This window comes from Oncorhynchus nerka, linkage group LG11 (genome assembly GCF_034236695.1).
Source record: "Oncorhynchus nerka isolate Pitt River linkage group LG11, Oner_Uvic_2.0, whole genome shotgun sequence".
Lineage (NCBI taxonomy): Eukaryota > Metazoa > Chordata > Actinopteri > Salmoniformes > Salmonidae > Oncorhynchus > Oncorhynchus nerka.
This window is the reverse complement of record NC_088406.1, coordinates 62148303-62166906: the sequence shown is the minus strand read 5'-3', so window position 1 is coordinate 62166906 and position 18604 is coordinate 62148303. Positions and strand designations below refer to the sequence as shown.

General features: G+C 45.0%; 1 protein-coding gene across 5 annotated transcripts in view; it reads left to right on the top strand.

The window, feature by feature from the left end:
- Positions 1 to 2603: 2603 nt before the first annotated feature.
- cabp4 (calcium binding protein 4) overlaps positions 2604 to 18604 on the top strand; it is a 27464-nt gene continuing 11463 nt past the window's right edge. Inside the window, exons 1-6 of one of the 5 annotated variants that reach the window (XM_029673510.2) lie at positions 2604 to 2825; positions 3389 to 3514; positions 8827 to 8877; positions 8995 to 9157; positions 16182 to 16212; positions 18578 to 18604. The exon at positions 18578 to 18604 is cut by the window's right edge and continues 117 nt beyond it. In XM_029673510.2, the coding sequence (XP_029529370.1) occupies positions 3474 to 3514; positions 8827 to 8877; positions 8995 to 9157; positions 16182 to 16212; positions 18578 to 18604 (313 nt within the window). In that variant the 5' untranslated portion in view covers positions 2604 to 2825; positions 3389 to 3473. Of the gene's footprint in view, positions 2826 to 3385; positions 3515 to 3858; positions 3980 to 4005; positions 4772 to 8826; positions 8878 to 8994; positions 9158 to 16181; positions 16213 to 18577 lie in introns of those variants that run through there. The other 4 variants (XM_029673509.2, XM_029673512.2, XM_029673511.2 and 1 more) reach the window with 4 other exon arrangements.

Here is an 18604-nt window from a genome sequence, read left to right as displayed (position 1 = left end):
GCGCGGGAGCCTGATTAGCCGACTAAGGCATGGGAGCCTGCCGAGCCAGCTGAGGCAACCCCGGTTGCTTCGGCAGCGGGACTTGGACCTGACGTCACCAGTAAAAAAAATCCTTGTTGCTTCCTATTGGTGAGAAGTTATTCTGTAAAGTCTATGCTGGGAGTCGGAAAGCAAGTACAGGGAATGTAAATTTAACAATGAATAGAACAGAGTACAAAACAAGAAAATCGAAAAGCATACAGACATGAAACAGAAACAGAGTCAATAACGCCTGAGGACAGAACCAAGAGGAGTGACAGATACAGGGGAGGTAATCAGGAAGGTAATGAAGTCCAGGTGAGTGTCTTGAGGCGCAGGTGCGCGTAACGATAGTGGCAGGTGTGCGTGATGATGAGAGAGGGAGCGGGAGTAAAGGTGACAGGACCTCAGCGTCTGAGGTATTCTCTGTTGCTGTGTTGTGTTCTACTTTGCTGCTCAGCCTAAAGGGAAGGATCATTGGCCGCATTGCGAGTGGTGGTGTTCAGTCGATGTCTCAGTGTCCTCTCACTGAGTCCCTTGGGCACTTATCTTTTCCCTCTCTCTCTCTCTCTCTCTCTCTCTCTCTCTCTCCCTCGCTCTCTCTCGCCCTCCACCCCCTCTACACACACCTCCTCTGACAGAGACAGATTCTATTAACCCGACCAGTGAATTGTCCTTAACTCTGACTGGCAGAGGAACGGCCAGACACGTCCCTTTTTTCTCTCTCTCTCTCTCTCTCTCTTTCTTTTCATCAAGCAAGTTTTCAGTTTCTGTTACATTTGTGACAGCTGAGCCAGCGGTGTAGAACAATGGTGAAATAAAACGCCTCGTGACAGAGTGACAGACGCATTCCCCCGAGGATTTAAGAATAAACATGATACATAGTTTTTTCTCACTTTTGTGACTGTTCTCGTTTGCTGGAGCTTTAGCCTTGATAAAGATCCCTGTGGAGTTTGGTGGCATTATCATTACCGTCCCACGTTGTATTATGGAGGGAGAAGATTAGCATTCCATTCTGAGTGATGCAGTGGGCCTACGTAGTAAGGGATCGGTTTGAAGAGCTGAGTGTGGCACCCGTGGGAGGAAGGGATGTTTGGGGTTCGCCTAGAATCCCTCTATCCTCATCTCTCCGGGCATTCAATTAGCCTCATGCTGGGGATGATGGGGTGCCTACCTCTAAGTCAAACTCAGCACTAACTCAGCCTTTTTTATTTGCAACTGACCCAATTACGTACTGCCAAACTCGCGACACACTTTTATACTTTTTCCTCTCTCTCTTTCAACTCTTTTTTTCTTGTTTCTTCACTGTCCATGATGAATGGTTTGCTTGCTTTTTGGGATAAATGACAGGTCAATGATTAATAGTACGCTCCCTTTCGCTCTTCCTTCCCAACCCATCTCTTGCCTTCCACGCACTCACTCTCTTGTTCTCTCCCTCCCTCTTTTCCTTGTAATCTGGTGTGTTTTTTTTCTAAACCTGCGTTAGCCCCATCAGCATATTTCCATAAATAAACGAGTAGAGCGCAGGGGGGAAGCATGGCCCAGAGGCAGGGCAGTGGACATGTGCAGTATGGAGGGATGGAGGGAGAACGGGATGAAGGGAGAGAAGCCAACTGCTCCAGAATGGAGTGTGAAGGTGACTGCGGAAAGACATAGAGGGAGACGTGGAGAAAGTAGGAGAGAGAGCTACAGTGTATTAGAAAGGAAGAGACAGACAGACAGACAGACAGACAGACAGACAGACAGACAGACAGACAGACAGACAGACAGACAGACAGACAGACAGACAGACAGACAGACAGACAGACAGACAGACAGACAGACAGACATTGATATTGAGCCACAAGTGGGAGAAGAGAGAGAGAGATAGAGATTAAGGAGAAGGAGGAATCAAGAAGGGAATGCCGAGACAAAGCATCAAGATATGACGTTCAAAGGTTTTTAATGAAGTACGATCCGCGAGAAAGACGGGAAGGAGTGGTAGAGGAAAGCAAATGAAGGCAAGGCCATCGAGAAAAGATGGAGGGATGAGAGCAGGAAGAAGAGAGGAGGGAAGGGGAAGGAGGAGAGGGGAGATGAAGAGACAGTGTGACGTGGCTGGGTGTTGTGGCCAACGCCCGACGGCGGTGCCGTCCTGTTGTGGTTAATGAGGCAACGTTGCAGGTAATTAGCTCCCGATATGGCATTATCAGTCACCAATAATGGGACGCTTCATTATGCTCAACCCACCCAGCACACTTACCGAAGGCAAAGCACCTCATCGACGCAAACACAAATCTGTAACTACAAACACCCATACACACAACATCAGTTTAAGCCCTGTCTTCTTACTTGCGAAGGCATTTCTCCCACCAGATAATCCCTATTTCCACTTGAAAAGCACTCAAACACTATACGAGGCACAATGACCTCTTGAAAAGGCAACACGAACTGGGCTTGGCCTGTTTTTGCACCACAGCCTTGAGGCAAGAGCGAAGCAGTGAGCTGCAATAGCAGATTTCCACTTTAGTAAACATTTCAGTGCCAAGGTACACAGTCCACCGGGAGCTGACTGATGCGTGTAATGTGACAACATTGTTGCTACCCCATTTCTTTTTCAGGTGGAAAGGAGGGTGTTTACTCGCTTTTCAAACGGCAGAATGCTAAATAAGGGCTTTGTTTGGCCGGACTAAGCATATCTGAGCGTGGCGAGGTTTCGAATAGCATTGGAAAACAGTTCACCTCCAAAGAGCTGCCTTACTGCGCCAGTGCTTGGCAAGAGAGGGCGGTATAGGACGACAGTGCAGGACGACAGTGCAGTAGAAAAGGTAGGATAGAGAGGTGGTTCCAAAACTTCTCCCCCTCGCTGACTGCACGGTGAGACGAACGAACATGTTTGGCAGCCCACCAGTAGGCTAACGCAATTTTCCAGAAGAAGAGAGGTCTGACATTCTGCATACTTAGCTATCGCGCACTCCACTACATTGACGAAGGGTGATTTTGAGCGAGGACTTCCATAAACGGAAACTTGCACTGACATCATGTATACCTTTCTGCACCACAGCGCAGTTTAGCTGGTTGCACGGTAGCCTAGATTCCCATGCATCTAGCCTACTGTATTACATTTTTCCAGAAATGCGTTTAAAGCCTTCTGACTGGTGCCGAGGTAGCACTTCAAGGACCATCACCTGTCCACAGACCACCATTTTGGGAAGCTCTTTTAAGACATATTGTACCCTCAAACAATATGAGGGAAACAAAGTTGTAGCAGTTAGGAAGCAAAGGACAACTAAGTTTCAGACAGAGTAGCAAGGAATAGAAAGTTGGAACAGTGACACTTCGGTGAATCAATCAAAGAAATGTATTCATAAAGCCCTTTTAACATCAGCAGGTGTCGCGAAGTGCAGAAACGCAGCCTAAAGCCCCAAAGAGCAAGCGATGCAGATGTAGAAACTCTGTAGAACGTTGCAAAGGAGATGAGTTTGGAGGAGCGATTACAGTCATCCACAATAACCAGGTAACTGCAATGTTTGTAACCTGAGGGTTAACAAAAAAAAGGACAAGCTCGGTGCTTAAGTCCATCAAAGGTCTACCTGAACAAATGTCAGCTTGTGAACCGGTGGCTCAAAGAAAGAACCCCCCCCCCAAAAAAAAAAAGATACACTGAACTGTTTTCATTGTTTACGCACAACACGACTACCCTACAATGTAATTTCACGCCTCTGTCCTCAAGACAGTGACTCGGTCACGCATCTCAAAGTCTAATCCAGACATATTTAGCAGGATAATCACCCGTCTTATTGTATAATCTGGCGAGGCAGAGGAGGGGGAAGGTAGAGGGGCTGGAGGGGTTTACACTCCTAATTCATATCGGTCGACACGTCTGAGCCAAACGGTAACGCCTGGACTTGTCAGATAAAAGGGGGGTAAACTCTCTCTCTCTATTTTTCTCTTCCTTTCTACTTCTGGCTGCACATTGAAGGTAAGGAGGATAGAGGGATGGGGAGGAGGTCAAGGGCTGTCGACCATTGGCCAAATTGTGCTTGTGTTGTGTTTACGTCAATCGACTGGCTCATCAATAGATACATTTATCCGTTCGTCAATAGGACTTCATGTGTTGTAGCCCTCTTTGGAATTTCCCCAGAGAGTTTGGGCAGTGCGAAGTGTACAGTCCAAATGGAAAAGGACAATTACCGGTGGTAACAAACAGGAACTGGCGGACAGACAGGATGCCAGCAGATACCAGGACAGAAGGCACTGAAATGACAACCCGCACAGGAGATTGATTGTGTGGGATTGCGAGGCGACGGGTGTACGGGTGGAAATGACAAGATGTAACCATTGATAGGAGGATGGCGGGGCAGCCAACGGGACAAGACAATCCACCCATCTCCCTCTCCTCTTCTGGACCCCCAGCTCCCCCCCTTCCCTAAACGGTAACGAAGGGGAGTCTGATTTCTGAGTCTTGACACAAAATCGGTGGTGGAGATCGATAGGAAGAGGAGGAGGCAGCAAGGCCTATTGTACTGTGTTTTTTTTTTAAAGACATTGGACGAGAAGAGAGTAGCTGAGCCATCTGGGCATTGATCTTCTTTTGAATGCAGATGAACAGCAAGGGAACAGGAGGACATTTTTTTTTTTTAATAGGGAAAACACTGAAGAGGGAAAAAAGGACAAAGGATGAGACCCTCAGCTAACCAGTTCTGGATCACAGCCGGTCTGTGACATCATCCGCATTACCTCTGCTTTAACTCCGCCCCCCCTTGGTCCTCCGGTTCGTCATTTCAATTAGCGTGATTAGGATCTGAAATTGCTTGTGTCGACTTGGTGATTGACAGCGATTGGCCACTTAGGGAGCAGCTCATGCTGTCTCTAATGGCTCATGTAGAAGTGTGCGTGTGTCTGTATGTGTGCGTGCGTGCGTGTGTACGAACGTGCACGCGTGTGTTTGTTTGTTTACCCTGATGGGTACTTTGCTCATTCAGGAGGAAAGCTGTTCTTGAGGCAAACACCAGTTAGGCCTATTGTTAACTATGAATGCGCCACCATGGAAATTGTATCAATTTAGCTGTGGGTGTGCGCGCAAGCCCCTCATTATCTTGGAATCCACTTTGTACAGTGGAGGCTGGTGAGGGGAGAACGGCTCATAATAATGGCTAGAACGGAGCGAATGGAATGGCATCAAACTATGTGTTTGATGTATTTGATACCATTCCACTGATTCCACTCCAGTCATTACCATGAGCTCATCCTCCCCATTTAAGGTGCCCCCGGCCTACTGTGATTTCAAGCAATTATACAGACAGTATGGCACTAACTACCAAGTACCAGCCAACTGCTCACACATTCCTATTTCCAGTTGTTTTCAGTCATTCCCTGAATCAGCTATGAGAGAGGAACAACTGTTAAGATAGGCTAGATGGGTGAAACACCCAGAGAGCTCGAGGAGTTAGTAGGAAGACCAAAGTAGTTTTTCTCAAAGTTGCAGGAATGCATCCACTTATATCAGTACATTTGTAACAGACAAAATAATTTGAAACTTCTATTCGATCAAATAAGCCTCACGTACTTGCTCACGGACCTCCATACGAAAATGGCTTATCTCACGTGGACCGATTTTGGGGCAGAGTAAATCCTCTCGCCTCGTCTCTACCTTTCTGGTGGATTCAGCATGCTCAGAGAGTTGCAATCAGTACACATCACCTGCGTGCTGCTCGCATTGCTGCTTTCGAAGGAGACAATCTCTCTCCTGTAATATTGCCGGACTGAAAAGGGGGTTCTGGTTTGCGCGGAGGGGCACATTAGGTGGTTAATTGTAATTTATAGGGCCTACCTGTTCTGCTTGTCTCATCTCATTATGATCTGTGGTCCCTGGGCAGGAGAAGGCAGACTAACACTGCCTTGTTGGCGTGTGTCTCTGCACATCACATGTCTTCAACATCCGTACAACACATGTTCAAACGAGGGGCATTATAAGGCACAACTTTATGAGCATCTGAGATGGTCGGGGGGTGTGAAGGTGTTCTGTTTGACGTGTCCGTGCCAACTGTCTGAGAGGCAGCCTTTCATCCCGGGCCCTAGTTCTGACAACACAGTGGGATGACAAGGCATTAATCTGTCACTCAAACGTGCAGCCATAAGTCTCTCTGTCTTCCTCTCGCTCTCTACCTCCCTCACGCTTTCTCTTTCTCTTCTGCATCTCTCTCTCTCTCTTCTGCATCTCTCTCTCTCTCCCTCTCTCTCTCTCTTCTGCATCTCTCTCTCTCTTCTGCATCCCTCTCTCTCTCTCTCTCTTTTGCATCTCGCTCTTTCTCTGCATCTCTCTCTCTCCTGCATCTCTCTCTCTCTCTTCTGCATCTCTCTCTTTCTCTTCTGCATCTCTCTCTCTCTCTCTTCTGCATCTCTCTCTTTCTCTTCTGCATCTCTCTCTCTTCTGCTCTCTCTCTCTCTCTCTGCTCTCTCTCTCTTCTGCATCTCTCTCTCTCTTCTGCATCTCTCTCTCTCTCTTCTGCATCTCTCTCTCTCTCCCTCTCTCTCTCTCTTCTGCATCTCTCTCTCTCTTCTGCATCCCTCTCTCTCTCTCTCTCTTCTGCATCTCGCTCTTTCTCTGCATCTCTCTCTCTCTTCTGCATCTCTCTCTCTCTCTTCTGCATCTCTCTCTTTCTCTTCTGCATCTCTCTCTCTCTCTCTTCTGCATCTCTCTCTTTCTCTTCTGCATCTCTCTCTCTCTCTTCTGCATCTCTCTCTCTCTTTCTGCATCTCTCTCTCTCTCTCTTCTGCATCTCTCTCTCTCTTCTGCATCTCTCTCTTTCTCTTCCGCATCTCTCTCTCTCTTCTGCATCTCTCTCTCTCTCTCTCTCTCTCCAATGTGCTTTATTGGCTTGAAGTAGCAATGTACATATTGCCAAAGCTTACTTTGGAGATTTACAATAATAACATAATTCAAATAATAATTGAGATTGTCAACGGGACAACAGTAACAACAATAATCAAGGGTCAAAATAACCATACGTTGCATAATAACAATGGCATAAAGGACATGTGCAGGTCGGTTGGTCTGTCAACAGGACAGGTAGCCTATTCTCATCAGAGAGGCCTTTTGTCAGGAAATGCAGCGCTGTCTCGTGTTCTGCTGTAGTGCAGGGGTTGCACAGCCTTTCCTCTACAGGGAGCCAGGTTTTCCTGTGTCTACCCTTCTCAATGGCAAGGCTGTACTCACTGAGCCTGTACTTTGTCAAGGTTTTTCTACGTTTTTGATCAGTAACCATGGTCAAATAGTTTGACACGGTGTGCTGTCGATTTAGGGCCAGATAGCACAGAATTTTGCTTTGTGCTTGTGCTTATGTTTCCCAACAAGTGAATTCCTTTTGTTTTGACTGTGTTGTAATTTGGTTGATCCTGATTGATTGGATGTTCTGGTCCTGAGGCTTCAGTGTGTTAGTAGAACAGGTTTGTGAACTCAGCCCCAGGACCAACTGGATGAGGGGACTCTTTTCTTTGCTCAGCTCATGGCATTGCAGGGCTTGGTAACTATATTTTAGACTATATTTTAGATGTTTCCAAAACTTAAATGGTATTTTTTGAGTTTTTTATTATTGGTGGATATTGGCCTAATTCTGCCATGCATGCATTGTTTGTAGTTTTCCTCTGGATATGTAGGAGAATCTTACAGAACACTGCATTCTGGGTTTCAATGGGGTGTTTGTCCCATTGGGTGGAATCTTGTTTTGCAGGTGGACCCCACACCTCGCTGCCATAAAGTGCAATTGGTTCAATGACACATTCAATTCGTTTTCGCCTAACATTTTTTTAATAGTTATTTCAATTTGAATGTGTTTTTTTGAAATGGTGTAGAATGCCCTGCATGCTTTCTCTCTCAGTTGATTCACTGCCTCGTGAAAGTGTTCAGATGAGCTTACTTTTAAACCTAAGGTATTGTAGTGTGTGCAGTACTCAATATATTGTGTACTTCCCTGAGATCTGGATCTTCTCTGGAAAATCATTATTTTTTATTTTTGGGGGTTTTACTGCCAGGGCCCAGGTCTGATAGTACTGCTCTAGCAGGTCCAGGCTCTGCTGTAGGTCATGTGCTATGGGTGACAGCAGGCACAGGTCATCTGCAAAGAGCAGGCATTTAACCTCTGAATTGTGGAGACTAACACCAGGGGCTGAGTATTTTTCTAGAATTGTGGCCAATTCATTGATGTAAATATTGAAGAGTGCAGGGCTCGGATTGCAACCCTGGCAAAGGCGTTGCCCCTGGTTAAAGAATATATCTCTCTCTCTCTCCCTCTCCCTCTCCCTCTCCCTTCCCTCTCCATCTCCCTCTCCCTTTCCCTTTCCCTTTCCCTCTCCCTTTCCCTTCCCTCTCCCTCTCCCTCTCCCTCTCCCTCTCCCTCTCCCTTTCCCTTCCCTCTCCCTCTCCCTCTCCCTTTCCCTTCCCTCTCCCTTTCCCTTTCCCTTTCCCTTCCTCTCCCTCTCCCTCTCCCTCTCCCTCTCCCTCTCCCTTTCCCTTTCCCTTTCCCTTTCCCTTTCCCTCTCCCTCTCCCTCTCCCTCTCCCTCTCCCTTTCCCTCTCCCTTTCCCTTTCCCTTTCCCTTTCCCTTCCCTTTCCCTTTCCCTTTCCCTTTCCCTTTCCCTTTCCCTTCCCTCTCCCTCTCCCTCTCCCTCTCCCTTTCCTTTCCCTTTCCCTTTCCCTTTCCCTTTCCCTTTCCCTTCCCTCTCCCTTTCCCTTTCCCATCTCCCCTCCCTCTCCCTTTCCCTTCCCATTCCCTCTCCCTCTCCCCTCTCCCTCTCCATCTCCCTCTCCCTCTCTCCCTCTCTCCCTCAGCATGTCTCAGAAAGGGACAAAAAAGGGAGGAGCGCCCTCACCCAGAGCGAGGTAAGTGAGACCCACTCGCAAGGATAACTGTGATGACACAATGGCAAAGATGATAATGTTGACAAAGATGAAGTCAGACCCTTTTGTCCTATTCTCCTTCTCTCCGTCCCCTAACAGCACGTCATCAAACACCTCCTCTGGACACGGGACCCCTGGGCGCCCCGCGCTCCGCCAGCCCAAGTCAGGAGAAAATGGCAACAGCTCCAAGAGTGGCAGGAGCCACAGTCAGGGCTCTGTAGCAGCTGTCTACCTGTCCTACCTCAACACTCTCTTTGGACAGGTCAGTAACACTGTCGCCTTTTTAGACCCCTGGGGTGATTTACAGTTTTGATGCAAAGCAACCTGAACACAGATCCATAAACCAACTGAAAATGAAAAACAACCATATTTCTCACATCTCAATTCCCTTTCCTCGACCCTAAGCTAACACGTATATATCAGAGAATTGGCAACAACCCCTACTCAATACTGACTCTTAACATAGGGGTCCCCCAGGGGTGTGTCCTCAGTCCTTTGCGGTACTTCCTGTTCACCCACGATTGCGTGGCTTTGCACGACACAAACTCCATCATCAAGTTTGCTGAGGACACCACGGTTGTAGGCCTGATAACCAACATCCTGACCGGTTCCATCGCGGCCTGGTATGAGAATTGCTCCGTCCACGACCGCAAGGCCCTCCAGCATGTGTTGAACACAGCCCAGTGCATCACTGAGACAGTGCTTCCAACCATCCAGGTTATTTACCCGAAACGTCACATGAGGAAGGCCCACAGCCATGAGCTGTTCACTCCCATGGGGAAGATGGTATGTGTGCTACACACACATCAAACGGATGCAACCAGACCTATTTTGATTGCTAAATACTGCACAATTGAAACAATTGTCCCCCAATCACCCCTTTCCCAATACACGTGTAAAAATTATAAATTGTGCCGTCCATGATAACATTGTTGTTCTATTCTACTGAGCCATTTACTTTATGTTTGTATTCTTATCTTGGATTATTTCGTATTGTTGTTGCATTGTCCAGAAGGAACCTGCAAGTAAGCATTTGGTTGAACGGCGTATACCATGTGCATCCTCTACTGACAACTAAGAAAACGTGAAACTCAAGGAACATCGTGGGTAAAATCGGTCATAAAAATAAAAAACATGACAATCAAAAGCGTGATGAGCACTAAGCAGTTTGGATAAAGCACAAACAGATTGACATCCAGGCTACCACAACCCAATTTCCCCAATTAGCAGCCGTATCTCTGCCCAAGTACCTCCCTTGGCCCACCCTGCCCTTGCAGTGACATTGCCATAGAGTATTTGGTTTTTCTGTGCTTGAACACACACAGTGAGAGGAGGTTACCCCACCCCATAGCATTCTAATCCCTGCCTCGGCGCAAGTATTAATAACGCCGTTAGCAAGGCTCACTGTCATCCTTCATTAGCCATAATGAGAACAGAGAGACAGACAAACAGACACAGTCCAGATGAATATGTTAGACAGTGAGACAGAGATATAGACATGTGTAAGGCAGAATGTATGGCATTTTGCCGCCAATTTCATAACGTGAGTTTTAACGCACATTTGTTTGTGTATTGTATCTGTGCAGATGTGTTTGTGCGCAGATGTGTGTGTGTGTGTGTGTGTGTGTGTGTGTGTGTGTGTGTGTGTGTGTGTGTGTGTGTGTGTGTGTGTGTGTGTGTGTGTGTGTGTGTGTGTGTGTGTGTGTACCCGTTCTTCATGTGTGTACACCGACTGTCCGTGTATACTCTTTTGTGAGTTCATTATGTCCAATGGTTATTTCAACATTTTGCTCAGCCACCCATGTGAAAGCAAGTAGATTGGAATGAATTGTTAATGGGTCTGTGTATTGACTGATGATTGGAAACTTGACTTTGGGCATACTGTCTAATCTTCTCTTGATGAATAAATCAAATGAATGTGTGCCGACCTTGCCATCTAAATGTGTCCTTGTGTACGCCAGAATCTCCTCTACCGTGAGCACAGGAGCACGTAGCGTGTCTGTACACCGTTGGATATTATATTGCTTTTACGACGCCTGGTCATTTTGATAGGGTATTATGTATTTTACATTGGCTAGTTGATGCTGTTCTAATCTTTAAAAATAAAAAACAAAGATGGCATTCAACGTTTACAACAAGTTATGCATAGTCACATGGGGCGTTCAAAGACTAGGCTTCTACCTAAGTATGTCATCAAAGTACAATTTTGGGGAGTTTATAAATCGCAGGTGCTTTACATTTGTAGAGTGACCTTTAACAGTAGCCTAGATGAACAACATCCGTTTGGCCTGAGTTTTTTTTTAAATTGAACCTTAACCAGGAAGTTCCGTTGAGGTCAGAGGACCTCTTTCCCAAGGGAGACCTGCGAATGCGTTGTGTTTGTGTCTGCTGCTGACCTTTGGCATGACCTGCAAACATTAAGCTTGACCCTGATATGTCTGCCGAAATGTGATCCACATGTGTACTGTAGCATGTAGCATCCTGTGTTTTGTAACGGCTCGTATCCCACTTTATAGCATCATCCCTCCTGTAATGTCCATTGCGCACATCTTTCTGCCTAAAAACGTCATGTAGACACATACGAATTCTTATAGGGCGGCAGAGTTGCTAACCATTTGCACAATTATCCTTGTTGAAATGTGCCATTCATGTACGTCATTGATATGTATGACAGCATACTTAAATGTGGCTAACATGTCTCGTATGTGTCTTTTGAGCTACCTGTAGGCTGTCTGTACAGCCTGGTCTCATAGACTAGACATAACATAGTAAACGTAAATCTGGGATACTCATATTAGTTTGTTTTACATTTGGTGTGGTCACATAAGACAGATGGTTGCTTAAGGCAAAAACGAAACTGGGGTGGATATGTGGGCATATAACATGAACGTCTAGCAACCCAAAGGTTGCGAGTTGGAATCTCATCATGGACAACTTTAGTATTTGAGCTAATTAGCAACTTTTCAATTACTTACTACTTTTTTGCTACCCTTCCCCTAACCGTTTAACCTAACTCCTAAACTTAACCCTAACCCACAACTCTAACCCCTAGAATACCTAACATTAGCCAGCTAGCTAGAATTTTTGCAAATTTGTAACATATTGTATGCTTTGTAATTTCGTAACATACAATACGAATTGTAATTCATACCATATCATGCGAAGTGGGTGATGGACATCCACAAATGAATACATGCCATACAAAATGTAACATACAGAATAATACGAAATGCTCTGAGACCAGGTTGATCTGTATTCTGCTCCAATGCAAGTTAGCCTTCGTGCTACCAAAATTCCGTGTCGTTTGCATGCTATATGCCTTTCTGTTTCTCCTAGCCTGTGGGGCCTGTCTTTGTGGAAGAAAGATTCAACGTTATAAGCATCTTACGTTTTCTATACTGGATCTACAATAGCCTATATGTGCTGAGGGAGTTCAACTTCACTTGTTGCCATTTCTAGCCTGTGTCACTGCAACACAGATAGAAAGACATGAAGCACAAAATATCATTTTCTACTCAATAATTCCGTCTGCATTCCAGTGGGATCCGCAGATGGATCTAGCATGCCGTTGTTTTCTATCTAGCCTACAGGCCCATCTGTGAGTTCAGTAAGACTCATTGACTTTAGCATGTTTCTGCCTCTAGTCTTCTGAGAACTGTGAATTGTCCCAGTGCTCTGAGCTTTGCCTGGCCTTACCACCAGCCACAGTCATAATATATCTGCCATGACTAAGGGTGCATACATATATATACAGCGCATTCAGAAAGTATTCAGACCCCTTCCCTTTTCAACATTTTGTTATGTTACAGACTTATTCTAAAATGTATTCAATAAAGTGTTTACTCATCAATCTACACACAATACCCCATAATGATGAAGTGAAAACAAATTTTTAGGCATATTTTCAAATGTATTATACATTTAAAAAACAGAAATACCTTATTTACATAAGTATTCAGACCTTTTGCGATGAGACTTGAAATTGAGGTCAGTTGCATCCTGTTACCATTGGTCATCCTTTGAGATGTTTCTACAACTTGATTGGAGTCCACCCGTGGGAAATGCAATTGATTAGACATGAGGTCGGAGGAATTGTCAATAGAGCTCCAAGACAGGATTGTGTCGAGGCACAGAGCTGTGGAAGGTTACCAAAACACACAGTGGCCTCCATCATTCTTAAATGGAAGAAGTTTAGAACAACCTAGACTCTTCCTGGAGCTGGCTGCCTGGCCAAACTGAGCAATCGGGGGAGAAGGGTCTTGGTCAGGGAGGTGACCAATAACCCGATGGTCACTCTGACAGAGCTCCAGAGTTCCTCTGTGGAGATGGGAGAACCTCCAAAAGGTCAACCATCGCTGCAGCACTCCGCCAATCACGCCTTTATGGTAAAGTGGCCTGACAGCAGCCACTCCTCAGTAAAGGGCACATGACAGCCCGCTTGGAGTTTGCCAAAAGGCACCTAAAGGACTCTCAGACCATGAAAAACAAGATGATGAAACCAAGATTGAACTCTTTGGTCTGAATACCAAGCATCACGTTTGGAGGACACCTGGCACCATCCCTACGGTGAAACATGGTGGTGGCAGCATCATGTTGTGGGGATGTTTTTCACCAGCAGGGACTGGGAGACTAGTCAGGATTGAGGAAAGATGAACGTAGCAAAATCGAGAGAAATCCTTGATGAAAACTTGCTCCAGAGCGCTCAGGACCTCAGACTGGGTCGAAGGTTCACCATCCAATAGTACAACGACCTTAAGTACACAGCCAAGAAAACGCAAGAGTAGCTTAGGGACAAGTCTCTGAATGTCCTTGAATGGCCCAGCCAGAGCCCGGACTTAAACACGATTGAACATCTCGAGACCGGACTTAAAGCTGATCTCGAGATCTGAAAATAGCTGTGCATTAATATGGAGTTGGTCCCCCCTTTGTTGCTATAACAGCCTCCACTCTTCTGGGAAGGCTTTCCACTAGATGTTGGAACATTGCTGCATTTTTGGAACACAGCCACAAGAGCATTTTAGAGGTTGACACTGACCTGACCAATGGTGTTCAATGGGGTTGAAGTCAGGGCTCTGTGTAGGTCAGTCAAGTTCTTCCAAATTGATCTTGACAAACCATTTATGTATGGACCTCACTTTGTGCATGGGTTATTGTCATGCTGAAACAGGAAAGGGCCTTCCCCAAACTGTTGCCACAAAGTTGGAAGTACAGAATTGTCTAGACTGTCATTGTATGCTGTAGCATTAAGATTTCCCTTCACTGGAACCAACATAACTAGCCGTTGGCATCCGCCAAACCCAGATTCGTCCGTCTGACTGCTAGTTGGTAAAGCGTGAATCATCACTCCAGAGAATAGATTTCGCCAGACGTAAAGAGACCAATCTCATCCAAAAAGTTGACTCAAGTTTGCGAAGAAGCACCTGGACGATCATCTGACTTAAAATTGCTTCAAAATCAGTCAATGTTCAAATATTGCTGTCTATCAATGATTCCCAACCAAATTGACTGAGCTTGTGTAATTTGGACAAATCCAGTACAGTATGTTTTTCCTAAGAGTTGTAGAAAGTCTAATCTTATTCAAAATGATTCACAGCTGTAACGGCAGCCAAAGGTTCTTCCACCAAGGATTCATTCTGGGGTGTGAAGACATATGTTGCCAACACATTTTCTTCATTTTTTTAACATAATTTGGAAAATGATCAATAAATATCTTTCACTTTGAAAACGTGGAGAAGGTCGTTTCGATATGTAGGGGGGGGGATCCAACGCAGTGCCTTTTAAGATGTCATTTTCAGGCAGCAAATTGGGCTAAAGGGACGCAGACATCCACTAAGCGCTGGAGTCTGAAATGATTGATACCCTTGATAAAGATGAGCAATAATGACTGTATAAAATACATACTTCAAATACTGAGCTACAGTATATTTATTGTATGCTCCAAATAGTACATCTTCTTCTCAAAAAGGTAAGGGTACAAAGGATTCTAATTCTTATGAAAGGTTGAGTATTTGGTCCCGTATTCCTAGCACGCAATGACTACATCAAGTTGTGACTCTATAAACTTGTTGGATGCATTTGCAGTTCATTTAGCTTGTGTTTCAGATAATCCTGTAGCCAATAGAAATTAATGGAAAATAACGTATTCTGTCATTTCCACTTTTATCAAAAAAATCATATAATATGTTTCTAAACACTTCTACATGAATGTGGACGCTACCATGATTACGGATAATCCTGAAAGAACCAAAATACTGGGACCAAATACTGGGACCAAATACTCAACTTTTGACTACTTTATTTATAAGAATAATCTTTAGGGGTGTCAATAATTGACCTTTTTGAACCAAAATCTTTCTCTGAACAAATTCTACTAGTATAAAATTATATAATTTATATATTTTTTTATTCATATAATATATACACTATAGCTTAGTATTGTCATAATGTATTTTATACAGTCATTATTTCTAATCATCTCGGATCCCACTGTATGTTTTCAGTGACGGCCACGATTTAGTAGTGCCGGTGCACCGCTGCTAAATGAATATAGAGGAAACACTGGTGTGGCGTCAGAGTGGACTTCTTGTCTCTTATAAAGGGTGGTATTAATTGATGTATGTGTATATTAACGACCTGAGATGAGAGTGATATCATGTGTTAATAATTAGTCTGTGTAGGTGCATAGGCAGTGTGTGTGTGTGTGTGTGTGTGAGAGAGAGAGAGAGAGAGAGAGAGAGAGAGAGAGAGAGAGAGAGAGAGAGAGAGAGAATGAGAGAGAGCGAACGAGAGGGAGGGGGAACGACAGCGAGAGAGGGGGACGAGAGAGAGAGGGAGAACGATAGAGAAAGAGAGAGGGGGAAGGGGGAATGAGAGAGAGAGGGGGTCGAGAGAGAGAGAAGGAGGGATGAGAGAGAGAGAGAGGGGGGGGGGCGAGAGAGAAACAGAGAGGGGGGGGGCGAGAGAGAGAGAGCATTTTGCACTTTGTGTGTGTGTGTGTGTGTGTGTGTGTGTGTGTGAGCGTGAGCATGAGTGTATTTTTGCACATACTGTGTGTGTATGTCATTGCTCAGATTAGAAAGGCATGTCGTGGAGTAATCCCATTAGGGTCTCTGTCAGGCACGCGGCGGTGGTTGATATGATATGCATGTTACCTTAATACGCTATTAAAAAAAAATGATTAAAGTGGGGTGTATTTCTCAAGGGAGTACTCTGCTTTAATGGAGCAGAGATTTACAGAACACACTCGCAGTCTCTCTTAATCTCCGTTCTCTATCTGTTTACTGCAGGATAGGGAGCTGATGCCTGAGGAGTTGGATGGTAAGTCTTTGTTATTGATGATAGAAATGTACTATGAAAGTGCAGCCCACTGCGTGGGCGAGAGTCCATTTTACCAGTTCACTTAAGGGTAGTGCCAGCGATATGATGACACCCTAGACCCAAACTGCTACAGACCTATATCCATCCTGCCCTGCCTATCTAAAGGCTTCGAAAGCCAAGTTAATAAACAGATCACTGACCATTTCGAATCCCACCGTACCTTCTCCGCTGTGCCATCCGGTTTCTGAGCCGGTAACGGGTGCACCTCAGCCACGCTCAAGGTACTAAACGATATCATAACCGACATTGATAAAAGATAGTACTGTGCAGCCGTCTTCATCGACCTGGCAAAGGCTTTCGACTCTGTCAATCACCGTATTCTTATTGGCAGACTCAATAGCCTTGGTTTCTCAAATGACTGCCTCGCCTGGTTCACCCACTACTTTGCAGACAGAGTTCGGTGTGTCAGATCGGAGGGCATGTTGTCCGGACCTCTGGCAGTCTCTATGGGGGTGCCACAGGGTTCAATTCTCGGGCTGACTCTTTTCTCTGTATATACAGTGCCTTGCGAAAGTATTCGGCCCCCTTGAACTTTGCGACCTTTTGCCACATTTCAGGCTTCAAACATAAAGATATATTAAACAGGTGAGAGATTATACAGTTTTATATCTTTATGTTTGAAGCCTGAAATGTGGCAAAAGGTCGCAAAGTTCAAGGGGCCGAATACTTTCGCAAGGCACTGTATCAATCAGCTTTTCAACTGTTCGCTGCCGCCCGCCCGACTAGCATCACCACCCTGGACGGTTCCGACCTAGAATATGTGGACAACTATAAATACGTAGGTGTCTGGCTAGACTGTAAACTCTCCTTCCAGACTCATAATGAACATCTCCAATCCAAAATCAAATCTAGAATCGGCTTTCTATTTCGCAACAAAGCATCCTTCACTCACGCCGCCAAACTTACCCTTGTAAAACTGACGATCCTACCGATCCTCGACTTTGGCGATGTCATCTACAAAATAGTTTCCAATACTCTACTCAGTAAACTGGATGCAGTCTATCACAGTGCCATCCGTTTCGTTACCAAATCACTTTATACCACCCACCACTGCGACCTGTATGCTCTAGTCGGCTGGCCCTCGCTACATATTCGTCGCCAAACCCACTGGCTCCAGGTCATCTATAAGTCTATACTAGGTAAAGCTCCGCCTTAACTCAGTTCACTCGTCATGATAACAACACCCACCCGTAGCACACGTTCCAGCAGGTATATCTCACTGATCATCCCCAAAGCCAACACCTCATTTGGCCGCCTTTCCTTCCAGTTCTCTGCTGCAAGTGACTGAAACAAATTGCAAAAATCGCTGAAGTTGGAGACTTTTATTTCCCTCACCAACTTTAAACATCAACTATCTGAGCAGCTAACCAATCGCTGCAATTGTACATAGTCCATCTGTAAATAGCCCAACCAATCTACCTACCTCATCCCCATACTGTTTTTATTTTATTTACTTTTCTGCTCTTTTGCACACCAGTATCTCTACTTGTAATCATTAACTCATATGGCATATTTATTGCCTACCTCCTCATGCCTTTTGCACATACTGTATATAGACTATTTGTTTTCTACTGTGTCATTGACTTGTTTATTGTGTTATTGGCTTGTTTATGGTTTATTCCATGTTATTCCATGTGTAACTCTGTGTTGTTGTCTGTGTCACACTGCTTTGCTTTATCTTGGCCAGGTCGTAGTTGCAAATGAGAACTTGTTGTCAACTAGCCTACCTGGTTAAATAAAGGTTAAATTAAAAATTAAAATTAAAAAATGTCTTGTTACGCAGCGGTGTGACTACCTGCATACATAGATCAACATCAACTAAATTATAATCCTCCAAAAATGACTATTGGCTCGCCCCAACGTGGCCAGGCCTCAAGGGAGGGTGCCAATTTGGGTGCACCAATTTGAGGTATTCTTTGCGGATGTGAATGCAGTTGTTGTTAATGTCTGTAAGCAGGAAATCGGCCAAATGATGTCATATTGCTGAGTGTACCTTTAAACCTTTGTTATTGACATGAATAGTGCTAATGCAAGCAATATTATAGGATGTTAGGAAACTAAATATTCCACAGGCACACAGTTTATTACCCAAAATGCTTGAGCCTCTCATAAGCTCCACTTACCCTTGTGAGTCATACAGGACACAGTGGTAGCTTGTAAACGTTACGTGCTATTAGCTTCTTGAAACATTTCAGCAATACGAGTGTTGGAGCTGCTAAGCTGCTTGAAAACCATTTTTGACTACTGCAAATAATATAACATTATACACGTTGTTGTTGTTGGTGTGTGTGTGTGTGTGTCTCAGAGCTGCAGGTGGCTTTTAAGGAGTTTG